The 24873-nt window shown below is 42.1% G+C and overlaps 2 protein-coding genes across 13 annotated transcripts in view; one reads left to right on the top strand and one right to left on the bottom strand.

Annotated features, from left to right (window-relative positions):
* Positions 1-534: 534 nt before the first annotated feature.
* On the top strand, positions 535-11713 carry RNF146 (ring finger protein 146). Of its 4 annotated transcripts, none has more exons than XM_069010819.1 (4): positions 535-686; positions 1220-1331; positions 6280-6436; positions 9934-11713. In XM_069010819.1, the coding sequence occupies exon 4, from the start codon at positions 9935-9937 to the stop codon at positions 10991-10993; it is 1059 nt and encodes a 352-aa protein (XP_068866920.1). In that variant the 5' UTR covers positions 535-686; positions 1220-1331; positions 6280-6436; position 9934; the 3' UTR covers positions 10994-11713. The 4 variants fall into 4 exon arrangements, with proteins under 4 accessions (XP_068866920.1, XP_068866923.1, XP_068866922.1 ...); XM_069010821.1 differs by lacking the exon at positions 535-686 and adding an exon at positions 2014-2134 and having other exon boundaries at positions 697-1331; XM_069010822.1 differs by lacking the exon at positions 1220-1331.
* A 4602-nt stretch (positions 11714-16315) lies between these two features.
* ECHDC1 (ethylmalonyl-CoA decarboxylase 1) overlaps positions 16316-24873 on the bottom strand; it is a 41406-nt gene continuing 32848 nt past the window's right edge. For all 9 annotated transcript variants that reach the window (XM_069010826.1, XM_069010832.1, XM_069010823.1 and 6 more), the window contains one exon: positions 16316-16989. In XM_069010826.1, the coding sequence (XP_068866927.1) occupies positions 16584-16989 (406 nt within the window). In that variant the 3' untranslated portion in view covers positions 16316-16583. The remainder of the gene's footprint in view (positions 16990-24873) is intronic.

The following is a 24873-nucleotide window of genomic DNA, read 5'->3' as shown; positions in this document are numbered from 1 at the left end:
GCCAAAAATCAGCCCGGAAAAAAGGGAAGGCAAGGATGGTGTTTTAATATTTGGGTTTATTTGTCATGATCCTACTCTGATTTGATTGGTACTAAATTAATTTCCCCACGTCAAGATTCTTTTGCCCATGACGGCAATTGGTAAGTGATCTCGTCCTGTCCTGATGTCGACTCACGAGCCTTTCGTTATACTCCCCCTCCCTTGCCAAGCCGCGGAGGGCAGTGCCAGGCCGGCTTTAGAGGGCACCTGGCGTCTAGCCAGGGTCAGCCCGCCACAAGGAGGCACGACTTGGGCAGGGGCTCCGAGGGGGCAGGCAGGGGGCCTCAGCCGAGAGGCGGGGCCCTCCCGAGCGCCTGGCAGGTTCCCCCGCAGGGCACCCGCCGGGCACTGCCCCTTCCCCCCGGGCCCGCCCGAGCCGCCGCGACACCGCCGCGGGACCGGGGCGGGGCCGCCCGCCGGCCTCACGCGCGCGGCCCCGCCCCCGCGGCGAGCTGGGCCCGCCCCGGCCCCGCCCCCGCTGCGGTGGCGTCACAGTGGCGCGTTCGGCCGTCCCGGCCCGCGCGTGACGTCGGCGCGTCCCGCGGTCCCGGCGGCGGGGCCGGAGGGAGCGGCAGGTGGCGGCGGGCGGAGCGGGGCCGAGCGGAGCTGAGCTGAGCTGAGCTGAGCTGAGCCGAGCGGCCCGGCGGGTGAGTCCCCGCGCCGCCGCGGGTGGGCGCGAGCCGGAGCGGTCGGGGGGAGGCGGTGGCAGCGGTGGCCTCGGCCACCAAAGGCCTCTCCGACAGCGCCCCCTACGCGGCCGCCCGGGGCCGGGGCGGCGCTGCCTCCCCTCGCCCCTCCGCCGCCGGCGGCAGCGGAGGGAGCTGGAGCGGGCGCCGCGGCCTCCCCGCACGGGTGAGGGCTCTGAACAAAAGGCCGGCCGAGCTGGGCTGAACCGAACGAGGGGCGGCCGCCGGGCGGCCAGAGCCCTGCCCGGTATTGTTTTGGCGGAGGGGAGGGTGGAGGGTGTCGCCCGCCGCCGCCCCGCCCGCGGGGTCACGTGCTGAGTGTCGGGGCCGCGGCGGCGGAGCCCTGCCCGGGAGCCCTTCCCTGGAGCCCTTCCCCAGGCCCCGCACGGAGAGGCTGGGAGGGAGAGCCGGGACGGCTGGCAAAGCTTCCCGGCCCTTCCTGCTGGGCCCCGCTGCCGGTCCAGGCCCCCTTCCGCGGAGCCGTGTCCCTGCAGGAGGCGGCGCCCCGCGCCGGTGCGGAGCGAGGTGCGCGCGGAGTGCCCGACCGGACCCGGACTTAGGCTGGACTCGATGATCCCGGAGGTCTTTCCCAACCTGGTCGATTCTGTGAGTCGGGGGTTTCGTTGTGCTGGGCAGTAAAATAGGTCAGGAGCATTAGCCGTGGCGGCGTCACGCGTGGCGGAATCCCCTGGCCGAGCCGGCGCAGCGCTCTAATTCCCAGGGCGATGTGCAGCGCTTTAATGTGTGGCTTCGCCCCTGCGGATGTCAGCGCTGTGCCCAGCCGGCCTCGGTCACTGCCGCCGGCGACCTGAGCGGAGCCGCACGGGCGGTCACGGGAGCGCAGCGCGGAGCACCCAGACAGAAGTAACTAAGTGTTCCTAGTGGAAGTGCTTTTGTTTCTTTGTGCTTGACGGCCTCGGCTCAAGTGTTTGCACTGCATCCTTTCTGAATATTAAAAGGGGACGTGAAATGTGAAAACGGGTCCCGCTGTTGGTGCGGTACATGTTGCCTCCACTGAAAAATTGTTGTAAAATATTAACTAAATATAAGGGTTTTGTACGAACAAGATGATCGGAATGGTGAAATAGTTAAACTGAAATTGTGGGAGGTTTAATCTTAGTACAGCTTTTCAGTGATATGTCTGAGAAATGCTGTAGGTTTTGTTACTGGTGTGTAATAAGCAACTATATATTAACAATTACATGGAGGAATAGGAAGCAGAGCTTTAAAATGTTTCGCTTCTGTCAGGTTTGTAATACTAAAAATCCAATCCTTCTCTTTTTGTTAGCTGCTGCCTCTGGACGGTGGGCTACTTAAAAATAGATTGTGAAGCATCTCTAAAAATGCAGTACCAAAAATTACAGTGTGTAATAGTATTGAAGACATGGTGAAATCTGAATCTTCGTTTGGTAATTTTGAATAAGTCTTAAATATTGAATGTTTCTGCAGGAACTTGCTATGTAGTCTTGTGTGGTTAATACTGTAGTTTCTGTCCAAGTGTATTGAAGTGTCAGTTGTTTAAATTGCTATAATGCAAAATCTGTAGTGAGTGAAAGAAAAAGTTTGTTCTTGTTTCCTTCAAAATATATTGTATCAATGTAGATGTAACTGAGTTGTCATTTATTTAAAGAGCTGGAACTGCAGTATTTTCATAGTCCATTGAATAGTGGGCCCCTGGAAAAGCCTTCATATTGAAATTGATTTTTTTTTCCTCTCTTCTGTGCATGTTAATCAAGTGTGTGTGTGTGTGTGTGTATATATACACGAAGATGTCCCTGTACTTATTGCAGTTTCTGAAGCACTGGTAACTTAAGATGAACCAGTTTCTGCTTCATTCTTTGCACACTTTTGATTTGAGAGAGAAATTAGCATTTGTCTTTGTTAAATAGATTGAAATAGGATATATGCTCAAAATTCAAGATTAGTACTCCAACTGTAGCATAGGGAACAACCTCATTTTTAATAGATGGAGCATTTTAATACTGAAATGGCTGACTGTTCTGATCTTGACTATTCTATGATTCAGTTCCAAACGTACACATAAATGTTGGGTGTTTATTAATGTGAAATAGCCAACGATAAGGAATGACAGGCAACTTGAAGTCTCATCACAATCAGCAATTCCTGAGAATATTCTAAGTTTAAGAAACAGATACAAAAAAGTAGGCAAGCACAGGAAACAGTGAGGTTATTTATCTGTTGTGCTATCCAGTGCCAGGGAGAGTTTTAAACATACCTGATAAGACTCAGTACCTTGAGCTGGTAGTGTATTGACAATAGCAGACCATCAGACAGGAGAGTGATTTTTCCTGTTAAATAAAACAGCCACCTTCTTTCTTCCCCCACTGTCTGGTTCATGGCGACTTGTGGGGAAGGGTAGAATTTGGGGGATCTTTTTCCCCTCCTCCCCCCCCCCAGTTGAGTTACAAATAAGAGAGTTTGATGGAAAAAAAACCCCAAGTATTTAATTACAGAAGAGCATTTATTCTTGTGAATTAATACTGTAACTCTGCTGAGTTTTCAAGGGGGTAAATGATGAATTTGTGATAGCTATTTTAGAATAATATATATGGAGTTGTAGAATTCATGAGATTTTTACCATTTGAAGTAGGATTCAGATAATAGTCTTTGGCTGGTGTGAGTTGAATTCACCAATGTTTTGCACTTGTTTGTTTTTAAAAAGCTAAGATTTTACTTATGGAGGAAGCTTAAAACTGTAGGTAACTCTTCATCAATGTACAAGAGCTGGCTTTCTAAATATGTTTGCTTCTGGTTTTGGTTTGGGTGGGTTTTTTGTTTGTTTGTTGGGGGTTTTTTTGTAACTGTTGTTTCCCCAAAGAAATAAGGGTGGAAAAATTGTGCTGGATGTGATAATTTACTGGGTCTCATGGTTTAATGAGCACAGTTGACTGAGCTGACAAGAAATCTTGGCCTAGTAAAAGCTTAACCTTGTTCTTAAGGAGAACCTGAAGTCATTTTGGGAGATAGGTCTGGTAAGAAGTCCATGACTTCAAAATCCTAAATTGTGAAAGAAGTGGACATGACTTCTCCCAGTAAGCATCCTGAGAGACTTTCAAGGGGACAAAGAGAACTATTCTATGCTGGCTGAGTCTCAGTTTGGATGGGGATGTTGCCCAGTTTGAATTCTTGTTCCTCATCAGTGACACTGTCCTTCTGTCTGTTCCACCTTTAAAGTTTCAAAAACAATGTGTGATGCAGGGGTTTAGGAAGGGATGGATACCTGCAGGTTGCTGCAGATAGGGTAACTCCTCATACTACAGGAAGAAGAGAAAATTAATTGCTAAGTATAGAACAGCTCTTACCCAGGTGACTTCAAAGGAGGAGTCATCATCCAAAAAGGGGTGCTTGTGTAACCACAAGTGTCTGTCAGTCTGTTCAGTAGAATTTTCAAGACTGGCTTATTAAAAAAATAACAATGCCATGAAACGTAGAGGTTACCTGAAGTCAGTGTATAACTAGTTCTTTTCAAGAGCTTTGGAGAAATTGGAAATTTGCATTACCACAATCCTGTAATTATGCCTTCCTTGGATTCTTCTAGGTATAATTACATACTTGAATATGTGCATGCATTTTTATTTCCTAAGCACTCTCCCAGAACTGACCCAGCCTTTTTCTGCCATCTCCACATAGCATTTCGTTTTATGATGTGCTACTTCTAGTAGTGGATTGTGAGAGGTAGTAGATAAAAGACTTCAGGTGATACCTATTGAAGTAACAGAAAGCAGCTATGAAGATAAAGGACTGAACACCACACCCAGAGCATCAAGCTTGTTGCAGCTGTCTCTTTGATCATAGAAGACATAGTATCTTGTCTCTGGATTAGTAGAGCCACAATTCTAACGCGATTGCAGCTCGTGGTTTCAGATTGATGTGTGAAGAAAGGAAAGCTGCTAGAACTATGAGGGGAGAGAAGGTGTGGATAGGCTTGTTAATTTTTGCATTTTTCTTTTGGAGTTCATTCTAAAAATAGCTGCACGGAATGTTACATGGAGCTTAGCTATAAAGAAAATAACACACTTGAATAATACTTCATGCACTAAAGTCAACTGAACACTCTGATATTATTAATGATAAATGTTTGCTCATTTAATGAAGGACTGTTGCACAGAATACTATACTGCTGCATATTCTTCCAGGGACTTATCACTCCTTGACTTCACTCAGCTCTTACATGTCTGCTCTGCACTGTGTTTATGCTGAAATGATTCTTTCCTTGAACATATTGAAATCAAAGAGGTGACGTTCTCAGATCTGCTTCAAATCATTCCTATGTATAATGTTTTGCAGCAACTGGAAACTGTGGTTCAAAATGTTTAAGAATTGTCCAGAAAGCTGCAGACCAGAAGGAGGAAGTGACTCTGTGGCTTATCAGTCTTTTTACAGAGGATTCACTGAAGGTTGTTCTCTTAGGTCAAGACCTTCCTGTTTAGGGTGTGAGAGTGCAAGAGTGATGGTCTCCCTTCCCTTGCTGAGTTTGCAGATTCGTACTTCCCTACTGTAGGAACTTATTATGTATTTGTTAAGCACTTAGTGATTATTATGTATTTGTGAAATGACTTGGCTCAGATTCTGGTTGGTGGCATTCACCAAATGGATTGTGACTGACATTATCTGCTAGCTTGAAGAGGGGTGTATTACCTCTGTGGTGTGGAGGCTGAGTTGCATCCTTGTCCTCTTTTTTTAGAGATCATATGCACTCTTTCCATTGTTGAACCTTGGAGCCCATCAGAGCATTTTAAAGAAATAGAGGAAGGTCATAATTAATTTTTGTTGTTGTTTGTTTACCTTGTTAAGTATCAAATGTAGGTCATAGAGTTTGTTTATAAGCTGGTATGAAGATCTACATATGTAGATTTATAAAGAAGAAAGTGCTGAATGGTTCTGAGGTTCATTCATTAAATGAATGCAATGATCTCTGTAAAAGAGGACAAGGATTCAAGGCTCTGAGCCTCGAAATATAAAGAGGCAGATTTCTACTTGAAATACGGAGAAGACCTGGGGGAAATTGGCTATTCACGTGCACTGTTTTTTCCTCAAGTGTCTGATACTAGTCCGTGTCAGGACAAGACACATGGCTAGACGGTCCTTTGGAATGGTGTAATACAGACAGTTTTATAAACAGCTTTAGGAAGCCACTGTGACTTTTTAAAATTCCTAAATATAAAGGATCATTTATTAGAGGTTACAATTGCATAAACATAACATGCTCGCAACTTCGGTCTTGTTACTCCTTTTGTGAGGTTACTGTATGGAAATGAGCAATTAACTTACTATAGTCAAAAATAATTGCCTTTTATAATGCTTAAAAAAGGATGATTTGTTTAAGCCAGACATCAAAATAAAAACTGTGGATCAAAATTGATGGTTGCAAAAAATGAAGCAGAAATCCAATGGTAGTTATATTGAAAAGAGCCTGCATTGAGTAAATAAAAGCATGGTATTTTCCTTTCTGTAACAGAACCGTGGCATTGTACTTTGCTTGCTCATACCTCTGGACAACATTGTAATGGTGGTATTATTTGCTTTCTGTTAGTTTGCAGAGAAGCTGAAACGCTGTAGTGTACCACTGAGCAGGACAAATCAGGAATGAGCCAACCTTGGGAAGGAGGACCTGCCATCCTAGCTGGAGACATCTGAAGAGAGGACATTTCAGTCTTGTGGCATGCTTCAGTAGAAATTATTCAGAAAAAGTAAGCTGTTGTTTTGTTAATGAACTTAAACATGTCAGCTCCTTGATGGACTGCTTAGTTGCAGTTAGAACTTGACCTGGAATTTGAAGTGATTTTTGTGTGGATTTACTTTTTCTTCCATTAAAGTCCAAGAAGGCCTGGGGTCTTTCCATGTAGTTGTTACACATCACCTCTTCCATACTTCATGTATTGATGAAGGCCCCATAGCTTAGAAATTAAACTTATTACTTAATACTAAAAATGAAAACCACAAGAGGTGGGATCTGGCAAGATTTTGGACTAATTCCTTCTCAGTTTTAGGCTGTGTTTATGCTAAAATGCAGAGTTCAGGTTCTTATTGCTCCCTTATTTACACCTGAATTAAGGATCTAAATACTTCAAATAAAATTATTTTTAGAATTTTTCCTTGAGTTTAATTAATTTGTAGTCAGTTGTCAAGAATATGATATTTTCCATGATGCTAGGAGTGTCTTAAAGGGAACCCAATCCTCCAAAAAACAGAGTTTTCCTGTTTGATAACAGTTCTGATATAAAGCCTGTTTTGACTGAACCTTAATTTCAGGAAAAATACTGTGTGGTCAGGTTTTTTTAAATTCTTAATAGCATGAAGTTGCAGTGCAAGTGCTTCCACAGCCATAATGTAGCAGAATAGCAGTCCGAGATGTTTGTCCTCAGTTCTGAAGGATTACCTCTTCAGTAAAAACCTACATATGTGTACATCCTCCTACCAGGTTATAAACAAACTCTGACCTAGATTTGGTATTAAAAAGGTTAATTAGCATTTAAAAACAAGAAGTGAGAGACAGTATCAGTGTGGTTGATAGAAATCTTCAAGTGCATAATTGTCCTGCATTCTGAGCACATGCAACTGCAGTTGTGCTTATCTTAGAAGAGTTTTATGTTCCTGGGTAGCACTTCTAGAGATAAGGGTTTGCTCTTCCAGCTCTATTCATTTTATACATAACATTTTCCTTAGAGTCATTAAAACTCAAAAAAGAATTCCAAGAAAAGGCATTTACTCCTTTTCCTATCCTGCATTATTATCTTGATCTAGTAAGAAATTACAGATCCCTCAAATAAATGGGCGACCTACTGAGCACAGTTCAAATGTTAGCATTTTTTTGCTTACAGTAAACAGGTAACAACTTTTAATTCTTCTTTTAGTTTGTCTCAGGGTAAACTCTCTTTAGTTTAGCTTACAGTATCAGAATTTAGTTTGTCAAAGTGCATTGCCTTTTTCATCCCTGCATTGCATTTTAATCACCTCCAAAATCTTAATTATGATACGTGACTTGTATAGAAGTTACTTACCTACAGGTTGTTCTAATATTTTATTTGACTCTGAAAAAGATAACTTTATAAAGGATATTCAGGGAGAAGCATCCTTTTCTAAAACTGTAGCACGGAAGTAGAAATCTCTGCTGCTCTGCCTTTTTGCACTGTAGTATCTCAATGTAGGGGCACTTGAAAATTAAGATCTTTTACCTCAGCCATGGTTAGCACAAATTAATCAATAAATGGATTTCTCTTTTAGCTCTTCTGTTGTGAAGTGATGGCTGGGTTGTGTTTGTGGGTATTCTGAAATATTCTCTCCTTTTTCTAGTAAGTTTCTTGGTATAAACTGTGACATTTGCTGTAAAAATCTGTTGAAAAATACAGCCTCAGAAGTGTGAGGCTTCCAAAAAGCAACTTGTTCACAACATTGTTAGAATGGATCTCACAGATGTGTGCTGTGCAGTAAAAACACAGTTACCAGCTGGTAGGTAATGCTGTGTCTGTATCTGGCATGCTGATTTAAGAACTGTTAGCAGATTTGTCATTAATCTCAGGAAAAAGAAATTCAGATACAAAACTGAAACATAGGTGAATACAATTACGTATTACTTCAGGAAAAAGCATTTGAGCTGTAGAGCTTTTAAAAGAATTACTTGATTAAAAAAAGGATTAAAGGGGAATTGGTCTTTCAAGAGGAAATTATAGTGATAGAAGGGAACAGACAGCATAGAGAAAAATATTTTAAGTAAACAGCACATGATATTTTTTGTAAAGATAAATACAGATACTGAACCTTTTTTTTTTTCCCCAGCAGATATTTATACGATTTTTAAAGCAGTGGAGGCTTTTACAGTAATACTAGGCATTTTCTCTTGAAAATTCTGTTAGAAATGTGTGTAACATTAGAACAGGCTGTCCAGGCAGCCTGTGGTATCTCCATCCTTGCAGGTTTCAGAAAAACTCACCTAGACAGTGATCAGCCACAGCTGATGTAATCTAGTATTATTGTTGGTGTCATGTGGAGCAGGAAAGTGGACTAGGTGACCTTTAAAGGTCCCTTTTGACCCACGTGCTTGTGGTAGTTTTGCATGAAGTATTCCTAGCTGTCTGTACAACAAAGACTACTTTCACTGAAAGGCTGTTTTGTTGAATTTCAGTCTTGAAGTTCCTTGGGAATTTTAACTGGAAAAAGGCACCTTTTCAGGTCCCATTCCCCAAAGCCTATTCTTCTCCCTCATTTGGTATTTGGTGTTTGGTTTTGATTGTTAATAAATAAAAGGAAAATTACCATGAAAGAGACTGTGAAAGATTGCCATGGCAAAAATGTAGTTGAGAAGGCATTTGCATATTTAGGCTAGAATTTTTCAACTACTTAAATCTTACACAATGCCAAAGTGATGCAGTTTTGCATTCCCCATTCCCTCACAGTTACAAAATCATCTTTAATAACAGAAATAAGATATGGCCAGAGAAAGTAAAGGCAATGACTTCACAAGCCAGAGTTGTGCGTCTTCTGCAATACACTGCTGCTTCTGCTGGTCTGCAGTGATTCCTTTCAAGAGGCACTTGCATATATCAGGGGGTTCACTTAATGTTTAAGAAAAAGGAATCCAAGGTATCTTTGGAAAAGGCCACCTCCATTTTCAGATCTGGTTATTTCTGCAGCCCTGTGGTTGTTCTGAGCTCAGTTTGAGGGATAGTGTACCGTGGTGCATGGGAACTAAGGAACAGAGTGGGGGAATTCTTCAGCTGGGTGCTGCTGTCAGGCATATTTTTTACTGTGTAAACCTAGTCTGAGATGCTGTTCAGGCAGTCCCTTAATCAAGCAGACAATCACCTGTAGTCTGAAGAGAGATTCTTTAAGTTCAATTCACAGCCACGTCACCTCTTGTGGAAAGAACCATTGTTTCTTTCAATTTCCTGAGGAGGCACCACAGTAACTGGTTGGCTGAAGGTTCATTAATCAACACTACTTCAGAGAATGAACAGAGAAAATAACAAAATTTATTTTCTAACTTGGGATGTTAACATGCTGAAAATTAAACAGGTAAAATATTGGTGATTAGCAAAAGAAATTTTCCCAGTTGATTTAGTCTGTCACCTCAGGAAACAGTAACTTACCTTAATTTGAGGTAAACATTCCATGGATGTTGAGGTGAAATGTGATGCGAGGTGCTAGTTTGACACAATAAACTGATTTAAATTTCTTTGATCCTCTGCAGGATGGCTGGCTGTGGTGAAATAGATCATTCAATCAACATGCTTCCCACAAATAGGAAGACAAATGAGTCATGTACCAATGCAGCACCTTCCCTGCAAGTCCCTGAATGTGCTATCTGTCTGCAAACATGTGTCCATCCCGTAAGTCTGCCCTGTAAACATGTTTTCTGCTATCTGTGTGTGAAGGGAGCTTCTTGGCTTGGGAAACGATGTGCGCTCTGCCGGCAAGAGATTCCCGAGGATTTTCTTGACAAGCCAACCTTATTGTCACCTGAAGAACTCAAAGCAGCAAGCAGAGGCAATGGAGAATATGCTTGGTACTATGAAGGTAGAAATGGCTGGTGGCAGTATGATGAACGTACCAGCAGAGAGCTGGAAGATGCCTTCTCCAAGGGTAAAAAGAGCACTGAAATGCTAATTGCTGGTTTTTTATACGTAGCAGACCTTGAAAATATGGTTCAGTATAGGAGAAATGAGCATGGACGTCGCAGAAAAATAAAACGGGACATAATAGATATACCAAAGAAGGGAGTGGCTGGGCTGAGGCTGGACTGTGACAGCAACAGTGTCAACCTGGCACGAGAGAGCTCTGCTGACGGTGCGGACAGCACACTGACTCCAGGGGCTGCAGCTGTGCAGCCTCTAGCATCCATTTCTGTGAGGCCCCTGCCAGCACTAGATGGTCAGCTCGTGAGTCCTTCAACGCCATCACCCGATGCAAGCAATTCTTTAGAGAACTCTTTTGCCCACTTGCAAATAAATGGAGACAGTATGGCTGAAAGGAGTCACAGGGTAGAGGGAGAAGAAGACCATGAATCATCATCTTCTGGTAGGGTGCCAGCCCCCGACACCTCTGTTGAGGAGACCGAATCGGATGCCAGCAGTGACAGTGAGGATGTGTCTGCCCACCTTCAGCAACGCCCATCCTCTGGTCAGCAGAGACACTTGAATGCCAGTGCAAGCCAGCCAGGAGCAGATAGACCAGGGGCAGGGGGTGGGGTGGCAAACACAAGTGTAAGATCTAGAAGGCCAGATGGACAGTGCACAGTCACTGAAGTTTAAATCTAGAGCCATGTGAAAAAAAAATACTCAGTTGTAATTTTCTGTAAATTTTCTGTCCACATTGGCATTGCACTCAAACCTAGCAGCGTGTTTGGTGGGAGGGTGGGGTGAAGGGGGGAAACAGATTTGGCCTGTTTTAACTTAAGTCTCTTAACATGTCTCAGCTGGAAGACTGTTTAACTCTAGGAAACTGGGTTGTCCTGTTAATGGTTTGAAAGCTGTTTAGCAATGCCCAGTTTTCTTGAAAATGTCTTGTGTTTATTTTGTAGCATTTTCCCCTTGAAGATACTCTATCCTTTTTTGGCCAATGTATATCTACTGTACAACTTGAATTGTCTTCATTCTCTTGACTGTTGCATTAAGTGTCTTACTACTTTCTGCATGGATTGATGTATGAAAAGAACACTAAAGCAATGTGGAATCAGGCAAGGTGTTGGGTGTGAGCAGGATGCTTAATTTAATGTGAGAAAATAGATGTGAGTTTGGAGTTAAAGTGTGTTTTTATTAGACAAGAGCAATCATTTACCTTTTTTCAATGGTAATGTAAAAATGCTGTTAACTTGTGTTGCAAATCCTTACCTTTACACTCTTCATGGCTTTTTCACTGGCTTTGCCATCTAGTCCTTGTAGTTTTGTTTTTTGAGATCTTTCTTGATCTGTCTCGTTTTTGTTACAGAATTTATAATTTAATAAAACTACATTTTATCAGTAACAATCTCAGATATGTTTCCAGTTTAATTGAACTTCACTGAAGGAATTTCAAAGAAAATTCTCATAAACCAGCTTACAGTATTTACCAAGAGGGAGGACTAGTTCTGAGTGGCATCCTGAAGTTCTTGCATCACTGACTGGCTGTCTCTCAAACACAACACAGTAGGATTATCATCTTTTACTGAAAAATCATGAGTTGCAAGCTTTAGTACACAGACATCTGAAGAGCTGATTAACTCACTTCACTGTTGCTGGCAGGCAGAAGTATCACACGGCCTTATTTTAACAGCAGAAATGTTGAAATCAAAGAGTGTAAGTTATCAAAGTTGACCCTATAACAAAGGACATGGACATTAAGGACTATAGTGCTGTTTATCTGTTCATAGCAAAACTGGTGGCAGCACAGAAAGGGTACTGTTGTATTAGCAATGTAGGAGCTGCATTTCTACAGACTTCTGAATATTAGAAGCCAGACCTTGAGAAACACAGCTTGTCTTTTCTGTTCCTGGCAGTTGTTCGACATTTTTTCAGATTAAGAAATGGCATTAGTTGATTCTAGACTTAGTCTTCAAAATAAAGCTAATTAAACTCCAATGCTTAGTATATATATGCCAGAATAGAAAGGGACAGTAGCTGATACATAGGTACTACTGATCTTAAGACAAAAGTTGCTTTAGGCAAACAACCATTTGAAGGGAATTAAAAGGGCTGATTTTTAAAAAGGGTAGATTCAAACTTTTATAATGTTCTGACTGTAATGATGGATGACATGCCTGATCTTGGACAAAGCTGTGCCCCCCCTCCTCTGCCCACAAGTGAGATCAGTGGAAATCTTGTCTGCAGGAAAGTGCAGACAAGATTAGGATGAAATAAGGAAGATTTCCTTCTCAGCTAGGAAGAGATGCTCTTGATCACAGGTTTTCACTATCATCTTCCAGTCCCATAAGGAAATAAGCCAATTACATGGACTTCAGAAGGAAACTGGATGGAATGCTTTTTTCTGTTAGTTGCTAGCTGTCTTATTTCTCTGATTTGAGTTAGTATCCAGTGGCTCTAACCAAAATCTGACTTAGTGAAGGCTTTTGCAGCACAAAGAAGGAACACTTCAGCTATGTGCACACACTTTAAGTGAGAGTATGGGTTGAAAAAAAGCAAGAAACAAAATAGAGGAACATGACTCAATATATACTTAATTTAAGGATTTGCAGCCCAAACAACCCACAAATAATTCTATCAGTGGTTATCCTTGGGGTTTTTGACCCAAGTAGAGAGTTCAGCCCCACACCTGTGATGCTGCTTTTGGCTCCTGCTGGGTGACTGCAGCTGTGAAACACTAAAATTAGTTAAAGTGAGGCTGGTGAGAGCTTAATAGCCAGTCGTCAGAGTGGCAAATGCACTCCCCAGATCAAGCTAGGGAAAAGTAGTAACTGATAATTCCCATCTTATATTTAAACTATTACTTTCAGTAGGAAATGTGTTCTCTGCCTATTTTAGCAAAGCCACAGCCACACTGCATTATGTGGTTGACTGTAATTACATGCACTATGTGATTTTTGACTTGTACAGCATAGCCAGAGAAATGCACAGTGGAGCAGAAGGGAAAATGAAAAAGGAAATTTAAATACTATAAATCTACAGCATCTCATGATTTCCAGAACAGATAACCACAGATACAGGAATCCTATTTCATGGGTAAAAAAGATATAAATCAGATAGTGAACCAAGCATTCTGCAAGAACACCTTGCTTATCTAGATTGATCATTTGGTAAATATATTTCTATCAGCAGCAAGTAAGATAGAAGCATCTGTATTGCTAAAAGTGATCTCCAGTATCCAACCTTTACAAGCTTGGTACAGAATCCACACCCCTATTAAACCCTTGGGTTGTCCCAGTACACAGGAAAAACAAGACAGACATTTCACAATGCAATAGGAAACTTAGTTTGCTGAGGAGGAAGCTGGCAAACAGCCCCTAGGAAGTAAAAAAGCTGGCATGCTATTTAATTAGGAGACTGGGACTATCAATTTGGATGTTTCTAATTTATTTTGCTCATTTAGTGCTTGTTTGTCTTTAAGCCATTTCAGAAGGGAAAAAAAACCCCTGAGATGAAGCTTGACTTCTTTAATAATTGTAAAGAAAATACAAACACTTATCAACTGCTGGTTAAAGGTATTTGTCACTTTCAGATGATAAGAAAGTATTCTGTGAAATAAAGCATTTAGCTTTCAACTGGGTAAAATGGGATTCCATTTAATCTCAGTCTGGAACTCTCATCCTAGCATTCATGGTAATTTAGTTGGGCTGGTTTTTGTATGAAGGACTCATCTTCCTTTTAGAAGAAAATAAACCAGAGAATATGGTATTAGACTACTAACCTGTAGTGATCTTCAGAATGTCCTGTACCTGTGTTTAGTATATTTATGATACCAACAAAATGGGTTTCCATAACTGTTTCTGAAACTGTTCTGAATGTGTCTTGGTCTGTACTAGTTAATTATTTGTCCTGTTTTCTTAAAAGCAAACACTGGCCTTTGATACAAATCAGAGAGGGTGGCTGGGGAAATACATCTGCTGAAATGAGAAGCTCATTGTCTAGAAATCAAAATGGAAAGAGATGCCCCATAGGTGTACTTACCATTCACTTACTGCCAGCACAAATCTGGTTCAAAATGTGAAAGAAACCAGATTCTGCCTTTGTCCTACAATATGCTCCCTTTCAAATTTCTATTACCCAGTACACAGAATACACTTACAAGACTAATACACTAAAGAAAAAAGATTCAAGGGTCTTGCTCAGGTTCTAAGCAATTTTCACACCAATTTTAAAAACAGTATTAGTAATGGCACACTAATTCTTGCTAAAAGCAAAGACATAACCAGCTGTCCTTTAAAACACATTTTTTTCACTCGTAACAACATGATGTGCTACTGCTTCAAAAAGCTGCATGAGTATGGACTGGAGTGTACCTTGAAGGTTCAGTGATGCTGCAGTCTGGAATCCCTCATGAGTCTTGAGAAACTTCATGAAAAGCAGAACAGCTTCACTACTAAACAGTCAAGTGCTGGCTGACTATACTAAAACATAGGCACTTGTGAAGTAACGGGTTTGAAGTTCTTTAGGGCATGGGAAATAATCTAGCTACATGGGAGTGACATCTGGGCTACTGGATTAAAAGGAGCAGGGGGAGGAAAGGCACAAACCGAAACACTACTCTTCCCCATGTTCTCATTCCTGTCTCTTCTCTAACCTGAAAGTAAAAATTGAACTTTATTTTTTGGGGAAGAGAGATTTGAAATCTTCCTCCATTAGTGCTTCAGATATAAAGGCAAAGGTGCAGGATCAACAGGGTGGACACAAGTTCCTTCTCTGAAATGCCAACTCAAAACACATCCCTTTCTTCAGCATTTCTTTTGGTTGCTCCAGGCTATATTCATTGCTGTGAAAATCATACAGTAAAACATCCCCAGCAGATCACAGAATCTGCTTGAAACCTACAGAATCTTAACAGGCAATCCAAGCCTAATTCCCAACATTGATTTGTCCCCAAATCCTCAAACACATGTAGTTACCTCGCTGTCTAAAACTCAGGAGTCCTGCCACACTGTAGAAATCATAACATGGATTTCCATCCAAGATACTGCCTTCTTTTCTTAAGGGAGCTTGTTCCATGATGTAGAGCTAGTTATGCCTGGTCAGAGCAAGAATGCTCAACAGTGGCACACAGCCCAGAGCTTCCTTCTTTACATGCCCCCACAGAGTACTTAGGTCTTTGGCTCAGATCTCAGTCCCTGCTGGATTTAGAGACAAGTGCATCCTAACCAACAGTACAGGAAACTCTCAGTCACAGATATGTCTGTATGGTTTTGCTCTCACAGATGCTTATTTTTGAAGCAGGCACTCTGTTGTCAGTTTCTAATTTCTAAAGGGAAAACTTTCCCCACTGAGTTATCCAATTACTTGCATAGCCACTGGCATGAAGTGGAGACTGAGTTCCAAATCTTCTAGTCAGCCCAAACACACCCTACCAGCAAAAATGCATTGAAGAAAGGCATAGACATATCCACACACATCTTACCAGAATGCTGAAGTACTCACATCACCCAGTCACTTAAGGACAAGCCCTTTTGGGGCATGATATATCATGGCCTTCCAAGATTTCAGCTAGATTCTGTGTAAAGAACCAGGCCAGCAGCTTTGCACAGGTACAGGATATGGGAATGTGCAGATCCCTATGTAGGTAGTTGATTCCTTGAGCAGTGAGAAGACACCAAAATACATTTAAAAACCTGAATCAGTGTCAGTGAATGAGTGCTAGAAGCTTCTCACTAACTTAAGGCTTCTCCTGTAAAAGCACCATTAAAATTGAAGTATCCAAGGATACTTTCTCAGCAATTATATGAAGAACTAGAAATGAAAAAATAAAAGCTATCCTTTCACTAGTTATCATCTTTTCCAAGCTGCTTAAAGACACTGGTTGGGAAGCTCGTATTTTGCAGCTTTAGATGCACCTGTTCTGCAAATGAATAAACCTCATAACTTTCAAGTAATTAATATCCATACCAGTTAAAAAAACAAAATTAACACCAAATAAAATAATCTTCAGCCTCATTCCAAATGAATTATAGTTCTATTTTCAGCATAGTATTTACCTTTACATACTAATTTCACTAATCTCCATTCAGTGGGTGATTAAGACAGTAGAGAATCTGCCTGGGATTTCTCTGTCGTTGAACACCAAATATGCCTGCCTGACCTAAATGGCAGGAATGTTAAGGCCATTTTAAATGGACAAGTCCTTAAATGATTCCGTTTAATGGCTGCTTTACTGAAAGCTTTGTTTGCAAAAAGGTCAAGCCCATTCCTCATGCATAAACCATCATTTATGTTTTGGTCTTCTAACCAATGCCTGCATATTGGCAGGCCCACCCCATACAGTTCCAAAAATGTCCTTCTCTGTCCTTAGGGCAGCTTCCAGTGGGAGCTCTCTTCCTGCTGTCACCACCTTTTTCACAGCCCGAATCACACTGATCGGACCCTCTGTGTACTGATTCAGCCAGGCTCGGGCTTCTCCTAACGCTGTGGTTTCGTCTGAGGACGGCAGCGTCCCCTCGGAGAGCCCCAGGCGCAGAGCTCTCTCGGGGTCCACCCGGGCAGCCCCGCCCAGCAGCTGCAGGGCTGCCCCGCTGCCCACGATCCGCACCAGCCGGGCAGCTCCTCCCCAGCCTGGCACCAGGCCCATGTGCTTGTGGACAAACCGAATTTCACTTCCAGGCGTCATCAACCTGTCAATGAAGAACAAACACAGAGGTCAATCCATGTATCGACTTTCGTTTTCAGCTCAACGGTCCTCGATTTTCTATTTTCTCCTCCCTTCTGCTTCCAAAGGCTGATACAACTTGACAGCATGCTCATTACAGCCAGAGCTGGAGTATCTTAATTTTTACATCACATGGTGCCATAACTGCAGCTTTTGGCCCTTCTCAAAATTAGATACATAGGTTGCTACAAAAGTAAAGATGCTTAGTGCCCATACTGATACCTGTAGTCAGTTCTAAAAGTGTTGAAAACAGAACTGCAGACAGAGGATATGTTACATTTATTCCCAGTGTGACACTGCCTTGCTAATTCATGCCTAAACCAGAGGGTGTTGGGTAAAACCCAAACAAACTAATGTGCAAAACATTTCTCAAGAGGATGGATTGTGGTCTTAGTACTGATGTGAACTGGGGAGGTTCTGTCAGCACCGTGGTGATTACAGCACAGGTGGGGTTTTTTTGTTCCATATTTTAGAGATCCATGTGAGTTTGATTTCTAACTGCTCATTACTGCAAGGGAAATCGGGATGGATGCTCAACTTATGGCTCACAATGCACAATAGAATCGCTTTTTATTTATGCTTGCAGTGTGTAATAGAATTGCTCCCCTCTACAAGATAAGTAACATTCCTCTTCCCAAAGATTTCACATCTTTCTTTTCTATGCTTCTTTTCTACAGCTTCTCACCCCCTTTACTTAAGAACTCACCCTAGGGGTCATTAAGCTATCTCCTTGAAGGAGCTCTGCTGCAGCAGATTATTCTGTCTTCACACAGTGGTCACACTGACACACGATAGGTTAGTGGAAAAAATTGCTAGAAATAGAAACACATATAAAAAATGTACAGAAACAGACCAGTACTTGCTCTTTCTCAAGGTGGTGTTCTGCAGTGTGGTTGCTTGCTGCTGATTTTAAGGCAAAGGATGGAAATTACACTTGTGAAGTAGATTAACTTCTACTTCGAGCACTAATTGGCTTTTTGAAGACAAATCTTGTGATACTGAGGTCTACACACAAGTCTGTTTCCTAACAATGCAGTTTTCCATAGTGAAAATACCAAGGTGAACAGCTTTGAAAGGGGAAAGGAAAAATCTTTAAAAATGCAACTACTTCTAGGAACTCACTGTTCTCACATCTGCTTAGTTATTGTTAATTGTAAGTTTGCTTGGTTGCTTTATTCATAACCAAAGCACCATCAGCATTCATGCCACACTGTACAGGATCAGAATTGAAGAGCTTACGCTTTATCCCAGATCCAGCACAATGCACAAAAGCAACAGCTGACAGGCCAGATTGCATGAAAGCCTTTTTGTAGAGATAGCAGAGGAAGGTTGTGTGACAAAAGGAAGAAAGCAGAGTATTGCAGGGGAGGAAAGGCTTTAAGCTAACATTATCAAGTGCTTCCCAGACCCAGCAAATCCCAGGGAGTTCAGGTCTCTTCTCTCAAAAGAATGACTCTGCAAGTATTCCAAAACTCCTTTGCTGGCTCAGCTTAGTCTGCAATTTGCTCACACCCAGTGTCCCACTGGAAAAGCAATAATGAAAACATTATTACAGGTTTAATCCTAGCTGTACCGAGTGATGTGAGGCACTAGAAAAGAAAGGGTTATAGGCAGCTGGGCATCTGATGCTAGACAACCTGTAGGCAGTCTCACAGGACAGCCACCACAGGTCAGGGAGGCCATGTTGCCCTTGTATATTGAATCTGAGATTGTTTCAGACAATGTTTAGTATGTGGGAAGGGCTCTGTTTCCCTGCAATGTCCTTACCTCCCTCAGAGAAAATGGAACCAAATACAATTAAAGGAAAATAAACCACTGACTGCTTAACTCACAGAGAGACTGTGAGGCTGCAGCTTCCAGAACCTCACTGGGATTCACCTCTTCCCACAATGCTCCTTTGAACAAGCTCCACAGAAAATACTGAGATAAGTGGCAGTCAGTGGAAGGTGTAACTGCTTTCAGGCTTAAGAAAGGTATCTATGGTTTTTCAGACTTTTCAACTATGAAGTCACACCATTTCTTACAGAAACCACCCATCATACTCTCTGTTAGATTTATCACTCACTTGCAGTCTCCGTGCCCAGGAAGCAATGGAGACCTGAGCTCATGTCTGAAAAGGGAGAAGCAGCTGCCAAGCAAGCCTGGGATCAGCCTCTGAATGCTCCCAGCTGCAGCCTTGCATACGTATTTCCCTTTTTATTGTATGAAAGGAATTGAGTCCACCTTCTGAGACATGACAGATCTGATCTCCCATTAAAAGAATTTATGTAAGAAAAGCACATCAAGCATTACTTAACATAAAGAGGCAGACATCAAAAAGCTGGAAAGACCAAAGTACTATTCCTAAACTTTTATACCTTATTCACCTAGTACTGGCCCTGCCTGAGAGAGAGTAGTAGATGAATACAAAATTAACCCTGATTTGAACAGTATGCCTGGTCTTGTCTTTCACGTCAAAGGAATCAAAATCTGGGTCCCCTGTATCCCAGGGGAAGGTCATATTGCTAGACTCCTGCATATATGCCTTCCCTGCCCTAGTAAAGAAAATCTGTTGCATGACAGTACCGAAAAAAATATTTATTCAATGTAATTAATGTACAGAGTGACAGAAGACCTTATAGTAAGCAGGGGAACATCCTTCAGCAATGTGAAGGGTAGCAAAATCTTCAAAATTTAAATTGGAAATAAGAGGTTAAGGTAATATAAACCTCAACATGCAGCTGAAACCTTCTTTGAGAACATTTTATTTTCATGTTACAAACACTACAGCCCCCCCAGGAAGAAAGCACAGCCACCATGGGCTACATCCAATTTTGTGTTAGTCATCTAAAGCAAACGAGCTACAGCAAATGTTCCTGCTGTACATTTTAAAATGTTCTCAGCTGCACTAAATGTTACAAATCCTCCCCCTTTGATCTGAGGATTCCTTCATTCTGTCACATCTCATTGTACCCACAAACAACTGACTGTCACATTGCATCTCATCACATCTCTGGCGATGCACGTGAGAAGAAACCTTGTTACTAACATTGCAGCCTAACAAATCCCAGCCTTGTAAAGGTACACTTGCTCCCCAAAGGCAGCACTTTCTGTGAGCTAACAGCTATGCTTTCCTTTGCTAAAGTACTTCCCAGCTACTTGAAGCCAGAGCATATACAATAAAAGCTGAAAATGCAAATAAAAATATACTTTCTCAATTTTTCATACCTGCTTATTATAAATACTAATGTTACTGAGCTGTTCCAACGGATGTAATCAGTTCCTTGATAGAACTAAGATTATATTAAGATCTGTGCTGGCCCTTACCTAATCATTTCCTGGACTTCAAGGTTTGAGTTATAGTCAGCATTCTGACAAGGCAAAGATACTAATCAAGTTTACTAAGGAGGGACAGATACCACCCTCTATTTTATGCATTTTAAAAGATCCTACAACTATGCTTTTGAAACCCATTATAGAAAAAAAGACACCTAAAACAATACATGTGTTGTCAGCAACCTGGATTTTGTTCCCGTTCCCTGTTTGACTCCCAGTGTCACATAAGGACACAGCTCCTGACTTCTGATCTTCCCCTTTTAGTTGGCGTGAGACTGGCACACCACAGAGGGAGGCAGCCAGCATCATGCAGTGCTGCAGCACCTGGTTCCCAGCTATGGCTGTACCAAGAGAGGGCAGCCAGAACTGCAGGAGATGACTTTTACCTCCCCCACAAATACTTTGGCATCCTGCTCTCAAACCATCAATATTAATATAAATAATAAACAGAGCTTACATCTGTGGGTCACAGTAAATTCCCTCACCAAATCTGCTACCTTCTTCTGTAAATTTCAGTAATACCTTATCTGCAAGGTGATTGAACCAACACAAAGCAGAAAATTCTCCAAAAACGAGAGTCAAAGGCCTTGGGGTACAATTAAAAGACATCCACGTTTTTAGCATGCTGTAGAGCAAGAGCTACAGAAAAAATAATAAATCTTCAAGTAGGATCACATATTTTGCAAAACATAGATGCAGGACACCCAGACAGATGAAAAGCAATGTCTATGGCCAGCCACACACCCACTTTGGTGCAGGGAGATGGGGAGTGGGGGTTATGGTCAGTTCATCACATGCTGTTTTCTGCCACTGCTCAGGGAGAGGAGTCCTTCCTCTTCTCCTGTGTAGGGCCCCTCACACAGAGACAGTTCTCTGCAAACTTTTCCAGTGTGATTCACTCTTCCAAAGGGTGCTGTCCTTCAAGAACAGCCTGCTCCAGCATGGGTTCACAAGTCCTACCAGGAAACCTGCTCCAGCATTGGCTCCTCTCTCCACAGGTCCCTACCAGACCCTGCTCCAGCACAGGCCTCACACAGGTTCACAGCCCACTCTTGGGCATTCATCTGCTCTGGTGTGGGTCTTCTCCAGGGGCTGTAGGTGGATCTTTGCATCCCTGTGGTCCTCCCCGGGCTGCAGGGGCACAGCTGCCTCACCATGGTCTGCAGGGGAATCTCAGCTCTGGCACCTCAGGTACCTCCTTCCCTCCAACCCCTCCTTCTCCACTGACCCTGGTGTCTGCAGAGTTGTTCCTCTCACATATTCTCACCCTGCTCTTCTCTGGCCACAATTACAACTGTGCAGTAACTTTCTTCTCCTTTTAAAATATGTTATCACAGAGGTATTACTATCACTCCTGATTGGCTCAACCTGGGCCAGCAGTGTGTCCATCTTGGAGCCAGCTGGCACTGGCTCTACCTGACACAGGGGAAGCTTCTGGCAGCTTCTCACAGAAGCTGTACCTACTGCTACCCCTGTAGCCCCTCTGCTACCAAAACCTGGCCATAAAAACCTGAAACACCACCCAAACCACACATGGAACTATTGCAGGTACAGGAAAAGAGAGATATTAAAGAAAAAAGGAAACCACCTGGAAAATGGTAACAGAAGGAAGGTTATCAAGAGCCAAACACTTGTTCAAAGAACAGAAGAACAAAGTTGATGCACAATGCTGCCATACAGTTTGCCCAACATGTATGCCTTTCTAACAAACTCATCAATATAGCATCAGCTTAATTAACTCTTTTAAAATTAAGTAACAGCAGTGTTATGCTGACACAGGGCCAAAAGAGCTTTTTAAAATACACACTGCTGGGGAGTGCAAGTTCAAGAATTTGTTAAGAGGTCAGGTATGACATTATCTGCAGATGGTGTTTATCATGCAAATAAACTTCTTTGCAAGGTGGACACGAAAATTTAATGATCTTGCTGGCAAGTGGACAAAAGCTCACGTGTAACTAGTTTAGGATTTTGTAACTTTGTTTGGTGAGTGCTACCAGGACAATGCACAACAACAGCAGCTCTCGCATGCATGCTGGACCTAAAGTGAGCAAGAAAGCCAGTCCATTGTCCACTTCTCCCCTGTTTTACAGCTGCACCTTCTCAACACCAGAAATACAATCCCTGTCCCATCACTTCCAAGAAAATTGCACCTCAATCTCACTCCATTGTCCTCAGCATCCCAGGGGACACAGCAGATCCCAGTATTGATGGTAGGTTCCTGAAGTGAGTGACAGGGACTCAGGCAGCAGAGTTACACAGGTACCATCTGTAATCTAATCTCACTTCTCTTGCTGAGGCACACAAAACCCAACAAAAATAAAGTGCTGCTGAACACATGAAATGATGGGATGTTTTTAGTCAACTAAACTGCTACAATACGTTAAAACAAAGCAAGAGAGAGTTGTGATTGTTGAATTTGTAGCATCATAGCAAGAAATAAAATACCTGTTCCTTTATCTGTACAGCAAAAGCCTTGATTTCGGATTAAAAAGAAGTCCTTTATTTCAGGTTGGTTCAGTGCACCACATAAATCAAGTAATCTTTCCTAGGCTGCATTCTAAGCTTCTTAAATAGGAAAAAAAGAGCAGCTTTAAATTGAATGGCTGAAATGCAATAACTGTTCTGATAAGGCAGAAGAGGGTAGCTGGATGTGAAAGCAATTCCATAAGAGAAAAGTGTCACCTTTGCTGCAAATGCACACAGATAGTTCTGCAGCTTCAGTTCCTTGGCTCAGGCAGGGATACTAAGGGATCATCCCACAGGCAAGTGGCAGCTCTGAAAGCTGGACCACAAGGAGCCGTTAACTGGAACTGCAAATGCTGTTAGCCTGAGGTTTGGGCAAGGATCATCACTTAAGCAGTCAAGCACTGTGGAACTTCACACTACTTTGAACAGTTCACGTAGCACATACCAAGAGGTTTAGAATCCTCCAAGCTCACTGCCTTCTCCCCATTTTCTTTAAGCATGGCATTCGGATCTGTAAGGTTTAACTTGTACCTATTACTCAATCCACCTCTGGTATCTGCATTCCAAATCTCAGAGTCGAAAAGATACACCAGATATCATGCACCTTCCCATTTAATATATCTTACACCTATTCTCCCCACCATGGAAAGACAGATATTAGAGCACGTTTAAGAAAATATAGAACTTCCTTAGCAATAAGACACAAATTCTTCAGGCACTATATATGAATGCTCCTTGGCAATTGCTGCAAAGCTAATCCCTACCTTCTTCAGAATGTTTAACAACAAAAGTAATTCCTGAGTACAACCTTGAAAACAACCTGAATATGAACTACTGCCTTGATATTTTCACAAAGCCACAGAAAGCCTGAAATGACTAAAGGTAAGGCTGCAGTTTGTGCCTGCAGAGACCTGACCTGGAAACCTAAACACTAATAAGTTAATTACATGACAACATTGTGTTCCAGTAGTGACAACTTGTCTTGTGTAAGCCTTGTTCAATATTCCAATACACAAGCCTTCCATAGTTACTACAGAAACTCATCTTAAAACAACAAATGTATTAACCAGTCATTTTTGCAATAAAAATGAATTTTGAAGCAGCAAGGTACTGTGGGAAGAATATTCTGCAGAAGAAATATGCAGTACTATACTAAAATAATTTAGCCAGTCAGCAAAGTTGCTGATTAGCAGCTTCCAGTCCTTACTTCAATTTTCATGACAGATGTTTTTAGAATTAGACCCTTAAGAATAAGACAGTTTCCTCCAAAAAGCAAGCTGGGACTAATGAATCCCTCTCTGCCTATCTAGTGCAGTGTCTCGGCAGTCTATTTATCACTACACCATCAAATAATTACCTAGATACTCTGTAAGGGGACTATCTAGACAAAATGGCTAAAGATTTTTTTGAAAGGCAGCTTACTGCACCCTCTATCCCCAAAAAACCCCACCCTAGTTCTCTGAGAATGTTAACAAGTGGAATTATTTTTCAATCTCACTTGATTAATTGGATAGGCTTTAAAGGACCAAAAAGACCCAGATTAAGCATTTAATCAATAACTCCTTGCTAATTCTATTTAGCAGATTTTTGAACTGGAGCAATGCAGTGAATATTGGCAAGCCATGACTGTTACATGCTCTCCCAACACAGCTTGCTAGTATTAATTCCCTCTGCATCTCTCTCGTATCTTCTTTCTCACTGAGAGCTTCTCATGTTTCTGCCCTAGGCAGAGAAATAATAAGGCAATTAGATATTGCAGCAATTACTACTTCAGACCCGCAACAGCACTAAGTGAGACTTACAAAGCAAAACTACTGTAAAACTGATAAAAGTAAGGATTTGTGCTACATGCCTGTGGTGATGGCCTATGCAGACCACCATGGCATCATAAAAGCAAACCCCCCAAATGTTTGCTCTTTCTGAAAATCCTTAAATCCAGATATTCACCTGACAGATGAATAAATGGTAACTACTAAAGTACATAAAAATGAAGACAAAATAGTTTAAAGATAGTCTGGGGGAACTGCATGCCGTGTGCTTATCTTAGATACAGTTGCTAAAAGGTGCT

This window comes from Aphelocoma coerulescens, chromosome 3, assembly GCF_041296385.1.
Source record: "Aphelocoma coerulescens isolate FSJ_1873_10779 chromosome 3, UR_Acoe_1.0, whole genome shotgun sequence".
NCBI classification, from domain to species: Eukaryota; Metazoa; Chordata; class Aves; order Passeriformes; family Corvidae; genus Aphelocoma; species Aphelocoma coerulescens.
Note: the sequence above shows the minus strand (reverse complement) of the source record. Positions and strands in the feature narration are given on the sequence as shown.

Excerpts from the sequence above, each read along its gene's own strand:
- RNF146 (XM_069010822.1), top strand. The coding sequence starts at position 9,935 with ATGGCTGGCTGTGGTGAAATAGATCATTCAATCAACATGCTTCCCACA.